Here is a 16,144-nt window from a genome sequence, read left to right as displayed (position 1 = left end):
ATTTTATAGTCTCTAGCATTCAGAAATCATGCAAAAGGAAACTAAGCAGTTTTACTATGATAAAACCATGGTTTATTTTTGTAAGGGTTGTGATATGCACGTTTTTTTGTTGTTGAATAAATTATAAAGGCTGTGTCATTTATAGCAAAAAGGTGGCCAAAAACTGAAAGATTAAGTGAATATGAATGAAATGTTTGGTCAGTCGCCTAAACAAGGATTTGATTGTCCTGTAAGTGTAACAGCAGCAATCACATGGCATTTGTAATAACATGTACATAAATTGTTTATTTTGTATTTGCCTACATTATGTATTTTAACAACCACTGAACACCTTTAATATTGCAGACACTAGTCCATATCGATATTTGATAAAATGCTCCACCTTTGATTTATTCATTAGAAAATGGCCGAATTCCGTGACATTCTGCTTTATACAGCAAGTTCCATTTCCGCGATTCAATCAATGTTGCTTTTCAAATACAAACGGGGTGAATTTATGAATGAAAGTGTGAAAGCTCTGACACAAAACTTGTTACTTATCCTCACGCTTTTTAAAAGTGGTTAACTATGTCTGACAGGTGCAATATTTGAAAATCGAAAATTATTAACTTATTTTTTAAATTACATTTATATCTGAATATATGTCAGAGTTCGGAGCGGGTTCGCGAATCATTTGAGTCAGTTTGGGGATTGTGAGTCATTTGAATCAGTTCGGGAGTTCGTAGCGGGATCGCGAATCATTTGAGTCAGTTATGGGGATCGCGAATCATTTGAATCAATTCGAGAGTTCGGAGCGGGTTCGCGAATCATTTGAGCCAGTTTGGGGATCGCGAATCATTTGAATCAGTTCGGGAGTTCGGAGCGGCTTCGCGGATCATTTGAATCAATTCGAGAGTTCGGAGCGGGTTCGCGAATCATTTGAGCCAGTTTGGGGATCGCAAATCATTTGAATCAGTTCGGGAGTTCAAAGCGAGTTCGCGAATCATTTGAATCAGTTCGGGAGTTCAAAGCGGGTTCGCGAATCATTTGAATCAGTTCGGGAGTTCGAAGCGGGATCACGAATTACGAAAGATTCTCGCTTGTAAATTTTCAAAATAGCCATAACCTTTAAAGCTCCAATATGGAGGAATTTTGTAATACAATTTCAGAAAATAACTTGCACAGTGTGATATATTTCCTCCAGTTGTGTACTTACAATATCTCAAAAGTCTCCAAAGATTTTTTTATTTCAGAGAAATTCCGATTATAAATAACTGGCCGTCCCAAAAGAAATGTCGCCTCTCAGTGACGCAATGTCCGCTCTATACTTTGTTTCCGGTGTAGACCATGTGATGTTCCACCACACCGGTCAAATGTTACATGGTCAAATACAAATGTATTGCTCATTAGTAAATGTTAGTTAATACATAAAAAAAACAGTAACTAACTGAACATTTGTGTAATGCATTACTATAAGTAAAGTCAAATTACATAAAACTGAAAAGACAACTACAAAGTTGCAAAAAAATATATAAATATAAATAATTCTTGCACATATCATTTTGAAAATAAATGCAAGTGAGAAAACCATTCAACCATGTAAATATTAAATGATTGCTGTTTGTTATATTTCAGACTGTGTACATTCTATTAATGTGAGAAAATGTGAGAAATTTACAAACTACATTTTTTTAAAACATAAAATGTAATAAAACAAAGATGACGATGAAGAAATGGATGCAAAACATAAAAGAGACCAAGCAAGCAAAGACTTTATGGATGGAATCCGGTTGTTAATTCTGTATGCAAATGTGTCAATGACATCATCGCTGTCAGTCAGATTTTGAATAGTGAACATTCTATAAATGTGAGGTCAGTGTTCCAAAAGTTCTCTATAAAAGATTGAATGGAGTGCAGCTGAAACTAATGCAATATGACGCAGCTCTACATGCAATTACACAAACACACACACAATTTGGCTGCTGCTACTGGTGAAACTGAGGAAATGAATACATTAATAACACTTTAAGCTGCTATGCCATGGTAACTTGGCAGAGAGAGAGAGAGAGAGATGTGCCGCTAAAATGTGCAAATGTTTGTCACTTTTATATTTCTCATGTCCAAGGCGACTGTGACGTCTCAGTTTCTTATAATGGATTTTAGTAGAAAATCAGAGAAACACCAAACCACATCAGAGCCAGACTGAGAGATTGTTCCTCACCATCTGCTGATGCCAGTCTGTCTTACGATGCTCAGACGAATATACAACCGCAGGCTGCTTGTTCAGAAACTCATTCCTGATGTATTAAAGCAGCCGCATATTTCTAGACATCATGCATTTTTTTTATTTTTTAACACTGGACTTTAAAATTAAATGTGCTCTAATATATACAGGCTAATAATAGTATTTCCATTGCTGCTTGTTTGCATGAAGCTAAAAAAGGTCAAGTTTATTGCATTGCATCAGCATTAAAAATAAATGATTTCCAGCCAATGTTATTTAAGTAACATTAAGATACAATTAATTTGTTGTGCTTTTTTTTATATCTCTATATAATTTAGATTTTGTTTCAGCTGCAGTTTTATTTATTTTAATACATGAAGTTGAACAAAATAAAACAAGTTTGTGTTTGTTTTAAATAAATCTATATAGTCTTCATGCATTTAAAATTTAATTTATTAATATTTTGTTTTTAATTATTTTAATACATCAAGTTAAACTAACTTTAAATAAATAATGCTATACGCAACTAAACATCTTCATACTTTAAAACATAATACATCAAGTAAGAAATAACAGAAATAGTTACCTATAATAAAAATTAACCCAATGTTGTTTTATGGTTTTAGTTTTAGTAAACTATAACAACTCTGAATCCAGCTGCTTTTTAAATACAAATCTCAATAGAAATTCACAGACTATTTGAAGTTATTTATTTACAGTTATTTATATTAACTATACATTTTTATACATCATTTATATTTTAAAATATAAAATTATATTTAAATGTATTTAATAAAAGATTATTCAAATTTCTTGTAATACATTTAAATATATGTGCAATTATTTAGCAATGAATATAAAATATATTAATATATTAGTATTTGATATATTAATATACATCATATTACAATATATTAAAATAGCATTTAAATATATTATTTTGTAATAAAAGTAAAATATATTGTATTTTAAACGTATAATTAATAAATATAAATCATTACTTTATATTTTGCTGTATTTTTTCATTGATTTTCACATACTTTATTTTTAAAATCAAAATCTGTAATGCTTGATTCAAAAGTCTGATTAATTTCAGAACATATATGTATAAAATAAAAACTAAATGGCAAAAAACTGCTACATAATCTAGAGCTAATAAGACAATATTGCTTCTAATGTCCTTATTTGCTCAGTTTCATAAACAAATAACTATTATAAGTTAAGTTATTTTAATCTGAGTCAAATTAGGAAACACTGCTCTACATCTATCACTGAAGGGAAACAACATCTCGGTGTTGAAGTAAAGAGATATTTAAATGACAAAAATAATCATGAAAAATTAAAAAGGCCAACAGAGTTTTATGAGCATGGGTTACTTCATATCACACCCTTATTTCTGTCACAAACAACCCATTTAAAGATGAAGAGGTTATTTAACTGACATGTAAACGCCAATTTGTCTTTTTTGTGACATTTTGGGGTGAATTACATGAAACTGGACACAACTCTGAGAGAAAAGAGACTGAGAAAATGAGTTTTTATGGCCTACATTAATCTGATCTGGCATTATATAAACCTGAATACTTTTCTCAGCATTCTGCATGTAAAATATAAACCAGTGGAAGATGAATTGTTGTTTGGTGCATGCATTCACAACACACATTGCATAAGATGCAAAAAAAAAAAAATATTATAAATTATATATAATTTTTTATTTTATAATTTTTTTTTAATTAAATTTTTAATGTAATAAAAAAATTACAAGATGTCGCCGGAAAGAAACAAACCAAAAAAAAAAAAAACATAGCTCAGATTATTAAATAAAACAGGACTATCCCATATGAAACACATTAGGGAAAGAGAGAAAAAAAAATGAAAAGGGCAGAAAAATTAAATGTCTAGACAGTTAAACAATTACAATATTCATTGTAGTATATTAGGGTGAAGATGAGATTCAATATAGTCCAGATATGAAGCTCTATTCCTTTCTTAATGGTTTAATTACAATTTAATATTCAAAACGGATGTCTAATCAACTGAATTTAAGAGTTTCTAATAATAATAATAATACAAAATAATACCATAAATGTCAAAGGACATTGCTGGACTGTTGAGAAAATAATAAAAACTAAAGTAGGATTAACTTTGAAACTATTTTCACTCAGAAATTGCTCGTAAATTTCACAGAGTAAAAATGAATGTCTCTTTTTCTTGTGATAAACACAAACACACTCAACAAAAGTGCTTATTTTAATACTTTGATTGCTTGGTCTGAACCCAGTTTAATAGCTGTTTGCATCAAGGAAAAGATAATAAATATTACAATTTCATTTTAAAATACTTTCTCAGCTTTCTGCGCATGAAATATAAACCAATGGACGATGAATTATTGTTAACTGCAAGCATTTGCAATACAAATTGTTGTGCAAAAGTAATGCAAGCAATGCAAAACGCTTACAAATGCAATTTCTGCAGAGATGCACAGCAATGAGGAATGCGTTTTGCTTAAATAGGTCTGAATACTAGCAGCAGCACAGTTTCACAAACTGTTTGCTTGTTTATTTTAATGCTATACCAGCATTCAAGGCTGTTCCCAAGATGTCTCTCCACCTGGGAGGCCGTCTTCAAAGGTCATCCATTCGTCTCTCTAGGAAAGGTCAAACAGACCGAGGCTATAAAAACGAGACTATTCTTGATCGTAGTCAGCGTTTTGGAAAATCTGGGCACAAGTGCGAGGCATCAGCCCTCCCTGAACACGACTGACTTCTGGTCGCTCAGAGAAAGCTCTTCAATTCAAATAATAACAGTCGTGAAGTTCCCACAAGTGGCTTTACTGTGTAGGACAACAATCACACTCTCTCTCTCGCTCTCATAATCTCCATGTCTTTCTGAAGACTGTGATTACAGAGCACAGCAATGATAGTAATCGGATCACATTGACCTGCTGTGTGATAAACCGCCTCCATTAATTCTGGAGAACACAAGAGAGAAACCATAAATCTGTTCTCACTGAAAGAAAAATTATATTTGGGGAGACATTAGTGATCTAATGATTAGTAACAGAGTCAGGCACGTGCACAGGTAGGGCTCAACCTGTGCAGAGCACATGCCCTTTTTGCCCTTACACTCCGAAGTGCCCTTTTTTTGGTGGTGTTTTTTTTTTTTTTTAATCACTGCTATTGGTCACCCTTTACGTCTGCCTTTCTGTTTTACCAAATGAAAGTTCTTAAAACGAACTTGTGTAAATCTTATTCGATCCTCAAGCGGTCACTAAGCTGATAACTCCGCCCCCTCTCATTAAATCAACTGAAGTTCCACAGCAGCCGCACAGTAGACAACAGCTGAGCTGAACGAAGTTTTGCGAAGGGTAAATAAATATCTTGTTGTTTGAAGAAGTACTAATAAACACTGTCTATAAAGGCTCATATTTTATTTATTTGATGTCTGACTGACTCACTGAGACATGTGGGACGTCGCCTGAGAGAGAGGGCTAGCATTTGCCATCTAGTCATAGCCAATACATAGCCAACACTTAAATAGCCTGTGCAGATAGTAGCATTTCATCTTTTATAAAATGCTAATTTGGCCAAATGCATTTTACCACAGGAAAAACTGAGCGCTCCGTCTATATAGCTAAAAAAAACTAGTTTGTAACCTAGATGAAAATGTAATGTGATGCCCGCAGCGGCAGGCGCCGTCGCCGTTTTAATGACGGACAGAAAAAAAAAATCACATTTGCACACATTCGCTGGTCAAAAACGATATATTGATAAGTAATACAACAACATATAATTTGTTTTTACCATCGGAAAATCATAACAGGTGCGCCCCCGCGCTGTTTCGTACTGGAACTTACACAGCGACGAGTGATCCTCGTCACCTAGATAACATATTTCTAAGAAATTTCTTCTTTGATTTATGATTGCTGATACACTTAATTTATTAACATTTAGGCTAATCATGTTATGGTATATTCTCTGTATACTCTCTTTATAAAATGTTGTAAAACATGGTTTTACTACAGTAATGTAGTAGTAACTAAAAAAAAAAAAATTACAGAAGATCACTGAAATCTTTATATTTTAATCATACAGAATGTAATTCGTGATTCATTCCAAGGCTTCATTTATTTGATCCAAAATACAGCAAAATCAGTAATATTGTGTAATATTTTTACAATTTTAAATAACTGTTTTCTATTTGAATATTTTAAAATGTAATTTATTTTTGTGATCAAAGCTGAATTTTCAGCATGATTACTCCAGTTCAGTACTCTTCAGTGTCACATGATCCTTCAGAAATGCTTTTCACTGCAACTGTACTTTTCACACTATTTTTATTTATTTTTTCATTGCTGGCTTATTTTAGGGGAAAGTGTAGTGAATAAGAGACCTTCGAGAGACCAACATCCCTGGTCCACCACAGTATCAATTTTTTGCCAGATACATGGCTCACAGAAGGTTGCTGTTGTATTAGGTTTAAAGAAGCCCTTAAAACCCTGTTTATCTATATTATCTAATATTATTATTATGGTTGTTATTAATCGTGAATAAATCTAAAGCTTTTGAGACTATTATTCTGTGTTATTGAATTTGTCATGAAGATGTGACCATTTCTTCCTTTTATGCAGGCTTACTAAATAATCTTGATATAAAAAAGGGGGGGGGGGGGGGGTGCCCTTTTTCAGTTTCAGCACATGCCCCTCAAAAGGTCTGTGCACGGCCCTGAACAGAGTACTTGGTTAATACTGGCTGAGCTAATAGTGGGTGTGGTCTCAGGCTCCTCCTTCCAGGCATGTCTCCGCCCCCTTACAGAGGCCCCACCCACTCGTCATGTGAGTCCTACAAACAAATATGTATTGACACAGAAAAAATATAATTTTGCTCTGAAACAATCAAAAGAAATACCTGGAGAAAATAAAAATCCTCTTTCCCAAACGTATCTTTAGTCTACAGAGTAGACACACAGTGTGTGTGCTGAGATCTGGACACATCAGAGACTACAATAGCAAACTACTCTCATACTATTTCTGCAGTTTGAGTATTTTCTATTTTCACAAACAACCTGAACGACCTCCTATATTAAAACACATGTGCAGTACATCAAAAAGTGCAGCATAAGCAGCATATTTATTTATGAGATGACCTCAAAGGATTGAACACACAACACAGGGATACACAGTGAAGCAGCATAATACTGTCTGAAACGTCTAGCATTGTACACTGCATACTGTTTCACTTCATATATTCTAAATTACAGTGCCAGATACTTCCAAACAGTCAAATATCTCCCAAGTAATATTTTTGTATTATTTACATTCTATTATAATGTTTATACAATATTTAAATTTTTATATATATATATATATATATATATATATATATTTTTTTTTTTTATATATATTTTTTTTTTTTTTTAGTTTGTGCTTTGTGGATTTTTCATTAATAGTTTTTTTTAACTATAACTCATATTTCACACATTTAGTAAAATGAACTTTTATTTTTATATTATACGTTTTCAATAAAAAAAATTTTTTGCAATTTTGTAATGCGCTTTTACATTTTTTTTAAAGTTTCTATTTAGCTTTAATTCTATAAAACTATTAAAATTAACTTATTTTTCTATTATAATTTTTTTTTTTCAATTTTGTTATTCGCTTTTGGCATTTTTTATTAATTGTTTTTAAATGTTTCTATTTAGCTTTAATTTATGCAATTTATAAATGAACTAATTTTATATTTTCAGTTTTTATTTAAACTTTTTTTTTAATATATATATATATATATATATATAATTTTTTCATACCCTTTTGTCATTTTTATTAATCTTATTATTATTTTTTTGTATATATCTTTTTAACTTTAATTTATTTAAGTTTTTAATCTTATTATTATTTTTTTGCATACATCTTTTTAACTTTATTTTATTTAAGTTTTATTCATTTCAGTACAAATTTTCTGATAGTTGCCAAGTCAACATTTCTAAACTTCAAGTTAAACATTTTCAAGTTTACATTTACAATCTAATATTTTTTTATTTGATTTTACTTTAGCTCTCTTTAAATTACCAAAATTTTACCTATATATATATATTTTTTTCTTTTTTTTTTTTTTTTTTTACAATTTTAGTTAACTATAACCGTTGGTCTCCTCTCACAAACAGGAAGCAATCAAAACACCAAAGAGGAAGAGAGAAAATAATAAAATAAGGCAATAATGTTGAATTTTACAAACACATTTTTTAAAGAACAGAAAATAAATTAAATGCAACAACATTACTCTGTCCTCATTATTATCAGCTGAGGACAGAGTTCTCCAACCTGTTAAACAGAGTGATGATCAGTGATGTTTATATTCACCTGCTTATCATCAAAAAACATCAACCCTGACATTATTCAGAGAGATATTAGCATATTAGATATTAGAAATATAGAAATATATTAGAAATATAGAGTTCATTTTCTGTACAGGAACTGTTTTTGACTGCCAAACTAATTTATAAGTGATGCATATCATCATTTGCAATGCTTCAACACCAGATTATCGTACAAAATATAAAACTTACTTGCTTTTGTGAAGGGCAGGGCACCCAGAGAGCACCAGAACTGTAAAAAGGAGTAAAAGTAGGAAACACTTTTTTATTCCACAACGCTCCGAAAAATTGCAATTTTTACATAATAGCTCATATTCTTTAAACACAGATTGCAAAATGCCAATCATTAATTAATCACAACCATTATCCATTATTACATTTGCACATGACCATGTACATCAGCTAAAGTTTTGTTGCAGGATAACCCATAAACTATAAATGCATTGCGCCCTCTGGAGGCAGTTCAATGTCAGTTCAGCTACAGAAGTAATACAGGGATATTTTATGAAAATTATGTATTTTGTAAAACATGTAAAACACTGCAGGTGAAAATGGTCATATTAAACATATATATCAGCATACCTAAAAGTCTTATGATGCTTTATCTGATTAAATTTGCACTTATTTTCATACCAATCTGAACACTGGATAAAGTCGGGTTAAAAATTCCTTTCATTTTGTTGACACATTAGAGGTTTTTAATCACACTTTTTATCACTCTATAAATTAAAAAAACCATCTAAAAGCCAGAAAATAATGCATTTTCAACATGTTTTCAGGAATAAAATGTTAAATATATATCAGGAGAATGGTATATGAACAAACCCCTCTATAAAAAGCATCAGAGCATAGATAGAAATAACATGTGGTGTGTGTGTGTGTGTGTGTGTGTAAAACTGCAGCTGAAGTGAAGGGGAAAAATTATTTTGAGAAAACTGTATGTAATCAGATGCAGATACATAAAGTGCAATAAAATACATTTTTGAAGGTGTATTTAAAATATTTTCGGTCCACAAGTCTAAAAAAAATCTAATCTCAAAATTGACCAGTGCATGAAAAAACGTCTTGTTTTTTACATCTCTTTATGTTATTTCAGCTATCATGCATACATATGCATATATATATTTAAATGCTTTACATTGTCCACACAAAACACTGCACTTGCACCAGACAATATCTTCTTAGAAAGTTCCAAGTCTGTTTGTGGTTTATCGCTGTGAAGCCTTTGGACGGTGTATTTCTGTATGTGCCAACAGATGACTCGATTTGAAGAAACTCTTCCCACACTGAGCGCAGCGATGCGGTCGTTCTCCGGTATGAACCCGCTCGTGTGCCTTCAGGGATCCCGACTGGCTGTAACTCTTGTCACAGAGCGAACACGTGTACGGTCTTTCTCCAGAATGAATCTTCTGGTGCTCTTTCAAGTTGGTGGCTTTATTAAACGTCCGGCCGCAGTCTGGGCACACGTGAGGTCTCACGCCGCTATGCAACTTCTGGTGCACTTTAAAAGAGTCCAGCCTTGCAAAACTCTTTCCACATGAAGGACAGAAGTAAAGCCTTTCGTTTGCATGAGCTTGGAGGTGATATCTTAAAGCGGACGCAGATGGACATTTTTCGCCACATTGATCACAAGGCTTCACTTCAGCATGAGAGCGCAGGTGGCTGTTGAAATTGTGAGCCCAGTTAAAACTCCTTCCACACTGAGGGCAAATGAAGGGCTTTATGCCAGTGTGGATTCTGGAGTGGTTCTTCAAGCTGTCGTTACGTGTGAAACCACTTCCACATTGCTGACACACGAAGGGTTTCTCTCGAGCGTGAATTCGTATGTGATTATTCAGGTGTTCCTTTTGCGTGAAAGTCTTTGCACATTGAGAACAAGCGTATGGTTTCTCTCCAGTATGGACTCTCAGGTGCACATTCAGGCTGTATTTACGGGTGAAGCTCCTTTCGCAGTGCGGACACGTGTAGGGACGCTCTCCGGTGTGAATTCTGAGGTGACTAATGAGACTTCCTTTCTGTGTGAACCTCTTTTCACATTGAGGGCAGGCGAAGGGGGTTTTGGCTTCTGGTCTTTGGGAGAAATTATTTTCCTCTTCGTTCGGTTCTAAATGTTCCTCCTTCGTTTCCGTCAGGTCTAAGGATGAACATAGGAAATAAATCTTTACAAATGAAAATGTGAGGAAGAAGGTCAAGTGTGGAAGCTTGTTTCTGTCAATGGGTGAAAAACAATGAGACTATATTTATACCTTACAATTCTGACTTTTTTCTCGCAATTTATGAAAATAAACGTTTCTTCTCTGAATTGAGTTTATATCTGAGAACTGTGCGTTTGCATTGGGTTTTAAAAGGGTAATTGTATTTTTTAATCAAACAATTTAAACTTTTTTTTAACCTCAAAATTGTATATAAATAATAGAATTACAATTATAAAATATAATTATTGTGAGAAAAAGTCAGAATCATAAGATATAGACTCAGAATTTGTGGAAAAGGTCATATTTGTGAGATGAAAAGTCGCAATAACAATTTATTTTTTATTTTGTGGAGTATTGGGCTTCCATTGTCAGGCATTTATGGGAAGGAAGGTAATGCTATAAAAGGTTATGTTTATAGAAATGCATTTAATTTACCTTGCTTTATATTATTATTTTGACAGTTGCTATTATTTTATAACTACAGCCACCTTCATCAGCTGATCAGTCAACAATGAAGATTAAAAAATGAACACCAACCTGTTTGTTCCTCAGTATCTTCATGATTCATTCTGGATGGTTCTGGATCACACATATCAATCTCCTTTTTAAAAATCTCCATCTTTATCATAATATGTCAGCCAGCCCAGATGTAAGAACTGCAGTTTTCATGCTTCTGCTGTGAACGCGTCCTCCAGTGTCGTGAACATCTGTCGTAGCGCGCATGCGCGTGACTCACTGAGCAGCAGCTGCTATTGGCTCGTCTTCCTCAAGGGGGCGCGGAAAACTCAAACTCCTTTGATGTGGATTCAAATCTCAAACATTACTTTTACTGAACATACACTGGGAAGTACCTTTACAAAAAAAAAAAAAAAAAAAAAAATCAATAAATAAACACTCAAATGTACCATTTAGGCACTAATATGTACACTAAAGTAATATGAACCATGTGGTAGGAGAAAATGTGACACTACGCAGGCATATATTTTAAAAAGACATTGGTTTTACTTCAAAACCTACAAAAGAAATTAAATTCAAATTTATTTATATAGCACTTTTTATGATATAAATCATTGCAAAGAAAGTTTACAGAAAATTAAGTTTCTACAATATTTAGTAGTAGCTTATCAGTGGTGACTGTCAGTTTATGTGCATATGACAGAAATGTTTCAGAAGAAATTAATTTTTTTTGAAAGCATACTTTGTAGATCATATTTCCTCACTGTGACACAGAATTAAAATCTTTACCAAACTGATCACAGTTAAACGACTTTCCTCTGTGAACGTGCAGATGATTTTTGAGACTATCTGTATTTGTCAAAGTCTTTTCACACTGATAGTTTCTCTCCATTGTGTTTTTTTTCTGATGCCTTTTAGTCTAATAAACAAGCTAGAATCATTTCAAGTGAAAACTGCATTAATCATCCTGTTTAGACCTACTACTTATTACTTAAAAACTATCAAAACAGTCAAGAATGAAGAATCAAGAATGGACACCAACCTGTTTGTTCCTCAGTATCTTCATGATTCATTCTGGATCACTCACATCTTCAGTCTCCTCTTTAACAAGCTCCATCTCTAACAGATTTCAGCTGATGCTCCTGGAGTTTGTCCTGCTGTTGTAGGATGTTGTGAATATTCATCAGTGTTTACAGCTGAATTGTTGTGGGAGGGAGAAAAGGTGACATATTTAAGTAAAGCTGTATATTATTAGCATATAAACAGCTTTATAAGAAGAAATATGATCGTGATGTAACCCAGAACTGTAATCTTTTGGATTTGTGTGGCAAACTATAGAACATTTTAGTGTATTCCGCCACCTACTGGATACTTAACTGCACTAACGTTCCAAAGACTGAATCAGATTCTGAACGTTCTATTTTTAAAAAACATTTTTTTTGGAACTTTCAAAATTACAAAAATAGCAAGTTGTTGAGACATTTCACAATTTTTATATTTTATATATATTAGAATAACAGGTTAAACATTATACTAAAGTACTGTAAGGGACTAGCACATTGCTTAAAATCACACAAAAACAAAGTAGTTCTCAATGAAATTGTAGTTTTATTATTTTGTTATACAGAACCCTTACATGAGAAACAAGCAATTTCTCAACATCAAGTAAAAAGAAAAAAAAAAATATTCTTAATCATACTTAAAGTGGGCGTAAGAAATTATAAATAAATATCCATCTGTTACAAATACAACTCAATAAAACTTTTTTTCTCACAGCTTCAAAATAAAACAACAAAACTGTCAGAGAACACACAGTCATTTTAACTTCAGGTTTGCTTTGAATCTCACTATTATTATGATTATTGTTATTTATTTTTTGCTCACCGTGACACAGAACAACTATTTTCCATATCAGTCACCAGACTACATAAATGTTTGTAACTCTTTCCACATTGAGTACAGTGGTATGGTTTCTCTCCAGTTTGAACCCGCTCATGTACATTCAGGTTTCCAGACGAGCGCTTTTAAGGTTTCTCTCTAGTATGACCTTTTAAGTGCATTTTTAATTTGGCAGCTGTAAAAAAGCTCTTTCCACACTCACAACACACATGATCTCTCTCACCGGTGTGTATTTTCTGGTGCCGTTTACAGTAGTTCGCCAGTGTGAAACACTTTCCACAGTAAGAACACACATAAGGCTTCTCCTCTGAATGAATTGTCAGGTGTTTTTTTAAAAGTAATGAAGAAATAAACTTGTTACCACACTGATCACAGTTAAATGGCTTTTCTCCAGCGTGGCAGAGCATATGATTTTTGAGACCTTCGGTACGTGCGAAACTCTTTCCACACTGAGTACAGTGGTATGGTTTCTCTCCAGTATGAACTCGCTCATGTGTTTTCAAGTGTGTGGACCGAATAAAACTCTTGTCACAGTAGGAGCACTTGTACGGTTTCTCTCCAGTATGAATTCTTAAATGCATTTTTAAATCAGCAGCTGTAGTGAAGCTCATCCCACACTCACAACACACATGATCTCTCTCACCGGTGTGTATTTTCTGGTGCCGTTTACAGTTGTTCAGCAGTGAAAAACACTTTCCACAGTAAGAACATACATAAGGCTTCCCATCTGTATGAACTTTCTGGTGTGCCTTTAGACGTGATAAAGAAATGAACTTTTTACCACAATGATCACAGTTAAAAGGCTTTTCTCCAGAGTGAATATGCAGATGATAACGGAGACCTGATGCATCAGTAAAACTCTTTCCACACTGAGGACACGTGTGTGGTTTCTCTCCGGTGTGGATCCTCATGTGAGTCGTAAAGTTTCCTTTGTGCATGAAACTCTTTCCACACTGTGAGCAGGTGTGAAGCTGTTTGTCTTTTGTTCTTTGAGTTTTGAAGTTATGTTTCTCCTCCACTTCATTCACCTCATTTCTTTGCTGTTTTACTTCCATCTGGTCTAAAAAAAAGTTAGGATCAGTTTAAGGGAAACTTGATTTAACAGCAGAAAGCAACAGAGAATCTGCATCACATCTTAATTAAATTTGGTTTAAATTCCAAAAAAATATATATAATTAAAAAAAAATTTGTTACATGAGAAAAGCATTAAATAGATACTACAAAAAGTATTTTTAGAAAAAGAAAAGTTTATTTTTGGGTTAACTATTCCTTTAATAGTATATATATGTGTGTGTGTATGAATATTAAATGCATTTTTACATGAAACAATGCTCTAAATAAAGTAACACAGTGAATGTGATCTCTGAAGTGATCTTTAACTGACATCTTGCAGACGTAGGCAAGTGTGTTAACTGAGATACAATATAAATCAGGTAAAAACCTCATATGTAGGGCAATGTTTGCCTCAATCTTTTGAATTTTAAGGGCATATAACTGCTTTTAATTGGCTATATCACGCAACGAGTTGTTTCACTGCAGTATGAATCTCGTTCAACTTTCCATGATTTCCTGAAAAGGCGCAGAATTGAACTTTGTGTGCGCGTGTGTCCATAAACGCAGGCTACGCACAACATGTGACAAAGTTACCACCAAAACTGTCAACAACGAAGAATCAAGAACGGACACCGACCTGTTCGTTCCTCAGTATCTTCATGTTTTATTCTGGATGCTTCTGGATCTGTTTTAATGCTATTGAATAAAAACAAACGATCCACTCGCGAGCCTCTGCTCATCATGACTGGACCTGCGTCTAGGGCCGATGACGTCACTTCCATGGAGGCATGTTGTACACGCCCCCGTCCCTTGACTCCGCCCCCACGTCAAAACAGTGCCTTGGCCTCAGTGAGACGTGCAGAAAAGTGAAGCGCAAAGGAAAAATGGCACCTCAAGCTCAAACTTGACTGACACGCAAAATAAAAGCAGCGTTGCAAATAAATTAATAGATATGACCATGGAAAATATGTATTACAAAATCATTGCTTTTGCGCTGTTTCATTTATGTTTAATTTTTCTTTATACTTTAATTTTCGTTTGCAAAACTGTATTTTCTTTTGTAAAACGTAATTTTTTTGCATATGTATATATACGTTTTTAAATGGACTCCTTAGACATGCACTAATTTTCACACTATTGGAAATTAATGCAATGAACTTAGCCCGAAGAGTTTTCAGATTCTGATCATTCTTTCAGATTCTCATATTTTTTATATTTCAGTCAATTTCTTTTATTTATTCTTTGGATTATCTTATTTTACATTGTGTTTGGAAAAAAGAGAATAAACGACCCAAATCTTGTCATTCTGGCATGCACAGTTTGACTTAAAGGGACACTAAGTAGGAATTACTCCCATCTAGTGGTGAAATTGTATTTTGCATTCAAACTAATTTTGCTCTCCAGCGCCTCGCTTTTTCAAATGCGCGTTGCATCTACGGTAGGCGATATGTACCAAAAGGCTTTGACGGGATGTCTTCTAATAGCACTTCGTCGAGTTTTCCTTCAGGTGAACAGGTGTGTTATTTCAAACAAACTGCAACATGACAACTAACAAACGAATGTTACAGTATGAATTACTGACTGTGGAAAACATGAAATATTGTAATTAGTAGTTATGTCTAATTTCTTCGTTATATTTTCTGAATTATATGCATTGTTAGATATAAAAAAAATATTATAATATAGACTGTAACACTGACTTACCTGTCGAGAAGAAAACTGGCCACTTCAGCGTCTCTTTTGAAATCTTTATCAAGCATTAGCTCTTTCCACCTAGAAAAAGCTTCCCCGACATTAACTCTTGTTTTCTGTAATCTACGGTCACGTTTCCTTTTACGTTCTATTTTTGACTGTTTTGCCGACGATGTTTTCTTCTCCTGTGGCGCGGCATATGTATGGTCCATAATAAGAATGCAATCCAGACTTTTAAACTTGCCGGTGCAGTTTCAAGCGCCTCTCACTGCTC

General features: G+C 33.5%; 2 protein-coding genes across 4 annotated transcripts; both read right to left on the bottom strand.

Annotated features, from left to right (window-relative positions):
• Positions 1 to 9,195: 9,195 nt before the first annotated feature.
• On the bottom strand, positions 9,196 to 12,407 carry zgc:162962 (uncharacterized protein LOC798203 homolog). 2 transcript variants are annotated; one of them, XM_052617210.1, is made up of 3 exons: positions 12,269 to 12,407; positions 11,308 to 11,621; positions 9,196 to 10,709 (listed from the first exon to the last, which is right to left on the bottom strand). In XM_052617210.1, the coding sequence occupies exons 2-3, from the start codon at positions 11,396 to 11,398 to the stop codon at positions 9,784 to 9,786; spliced, it is 1,017 nt and encodes a 338-aa protein (XP_052473170.1). In that variant the 5' UTR covers positions 11,399 to 11,621; positions 12,269 to 12,407; the 3' UTR covers positions 9,196 to 9,783. The 2 variants fall into 2 exon arrangements, with proteins under 2 accessions (XP_052473170.1, XP_052473172.1); XM_052617212.1 differs by lacking the exon at positions 11,308 to 11,621.
• Positions 12,408 to 12,814: 407 nt separating this feature from the next.
• Positions 12,815 to 14,963, bottom strand: LOC128028561 (gastrula zinc finger protein XlCGF7.1). Of its 2 annotated transcripts, none has more exons than XM_052615808.1 (2): positions 14,816 to 14,963; positions 12,815 to 14,185 (listed from the first exon to the last, which is right to left on the bottom strand). In XM_052615808.1, the coding sequence occupies exons 1-2, from the start codon at positions 14,958 to 14,960 to the stop codon at positions 13,251 to 13,253; spliced, it is 1,080 nt and encodes a 359-aa protein (XP_052471768.1). In that variant the 5' UTR covers positions 14,961 to 14,963; the 3' UTR covers positions 12,815 to 13,250. The 2 variants fall into 2 exon arrangements, with proteins under 2 accessions (XP_052471768.1, XP_052471769.1); XM_052615809.1 differs by having other exon boundaries at positions 12,815 to 14,180; positions 14,816 to 14,961.
• Positions 14,964 to 16,144: the final 1,181 nt, after the last annotated feature.

The sequence above is a fragment of the Carassius gibelio genome, chromosome A15 (genome assembly GCF_023724105.1).
Source record: "Carassius gibelio isolate Cgi1373 ecotype wild population from Czech Republic chromosome A15, carGib1.2-hapl.c, whole genome shotgun sequence".
NCBI classification, from domain to species: Eukaryota; Metazoa; Chordata; class Actinopteri; order Cypriniformes; family Cyprinidae; genus Carassius; species Carassius gibelio.
Note: the sequence above shows the minus strand (reverse complement) of the source record. Positions and strands in the feature narration are given on the sequence as shown.

Excerpts from the sequence above, each read along its gene's own strand:
- zgc:162962 (XM_052617210.1), bottom strand. The coding sequence starts at position 11,398 with ATGATAAAGATGGAGATTTTTAAAAAGGAGATTGATATGTGTGATCCA. Across the intron at positions 10,710-11,307 it reads AGATACTGAGGAACAAACAG|ACCTGACGGAAACGAAGGAG; the intron begins GTTGGTGTTCAT and ends GTTCATCCTTAG.
- LOC128028561 (XM_052615808.1), bottom strand. The coding sequence starts at position 14,960 with ATGGAAGTGACGTCATCGGCCCTAGACGCAGGTCCAGTCATGATGAGC. Across the intron at positions 14,186-14,815 it reads AGATACTGAGGAACGAACAG|ACCAGATGGAAGTAAAACAG; the intron begins GTCGGTGTCCGT and ends ACTTTTTTTTAG.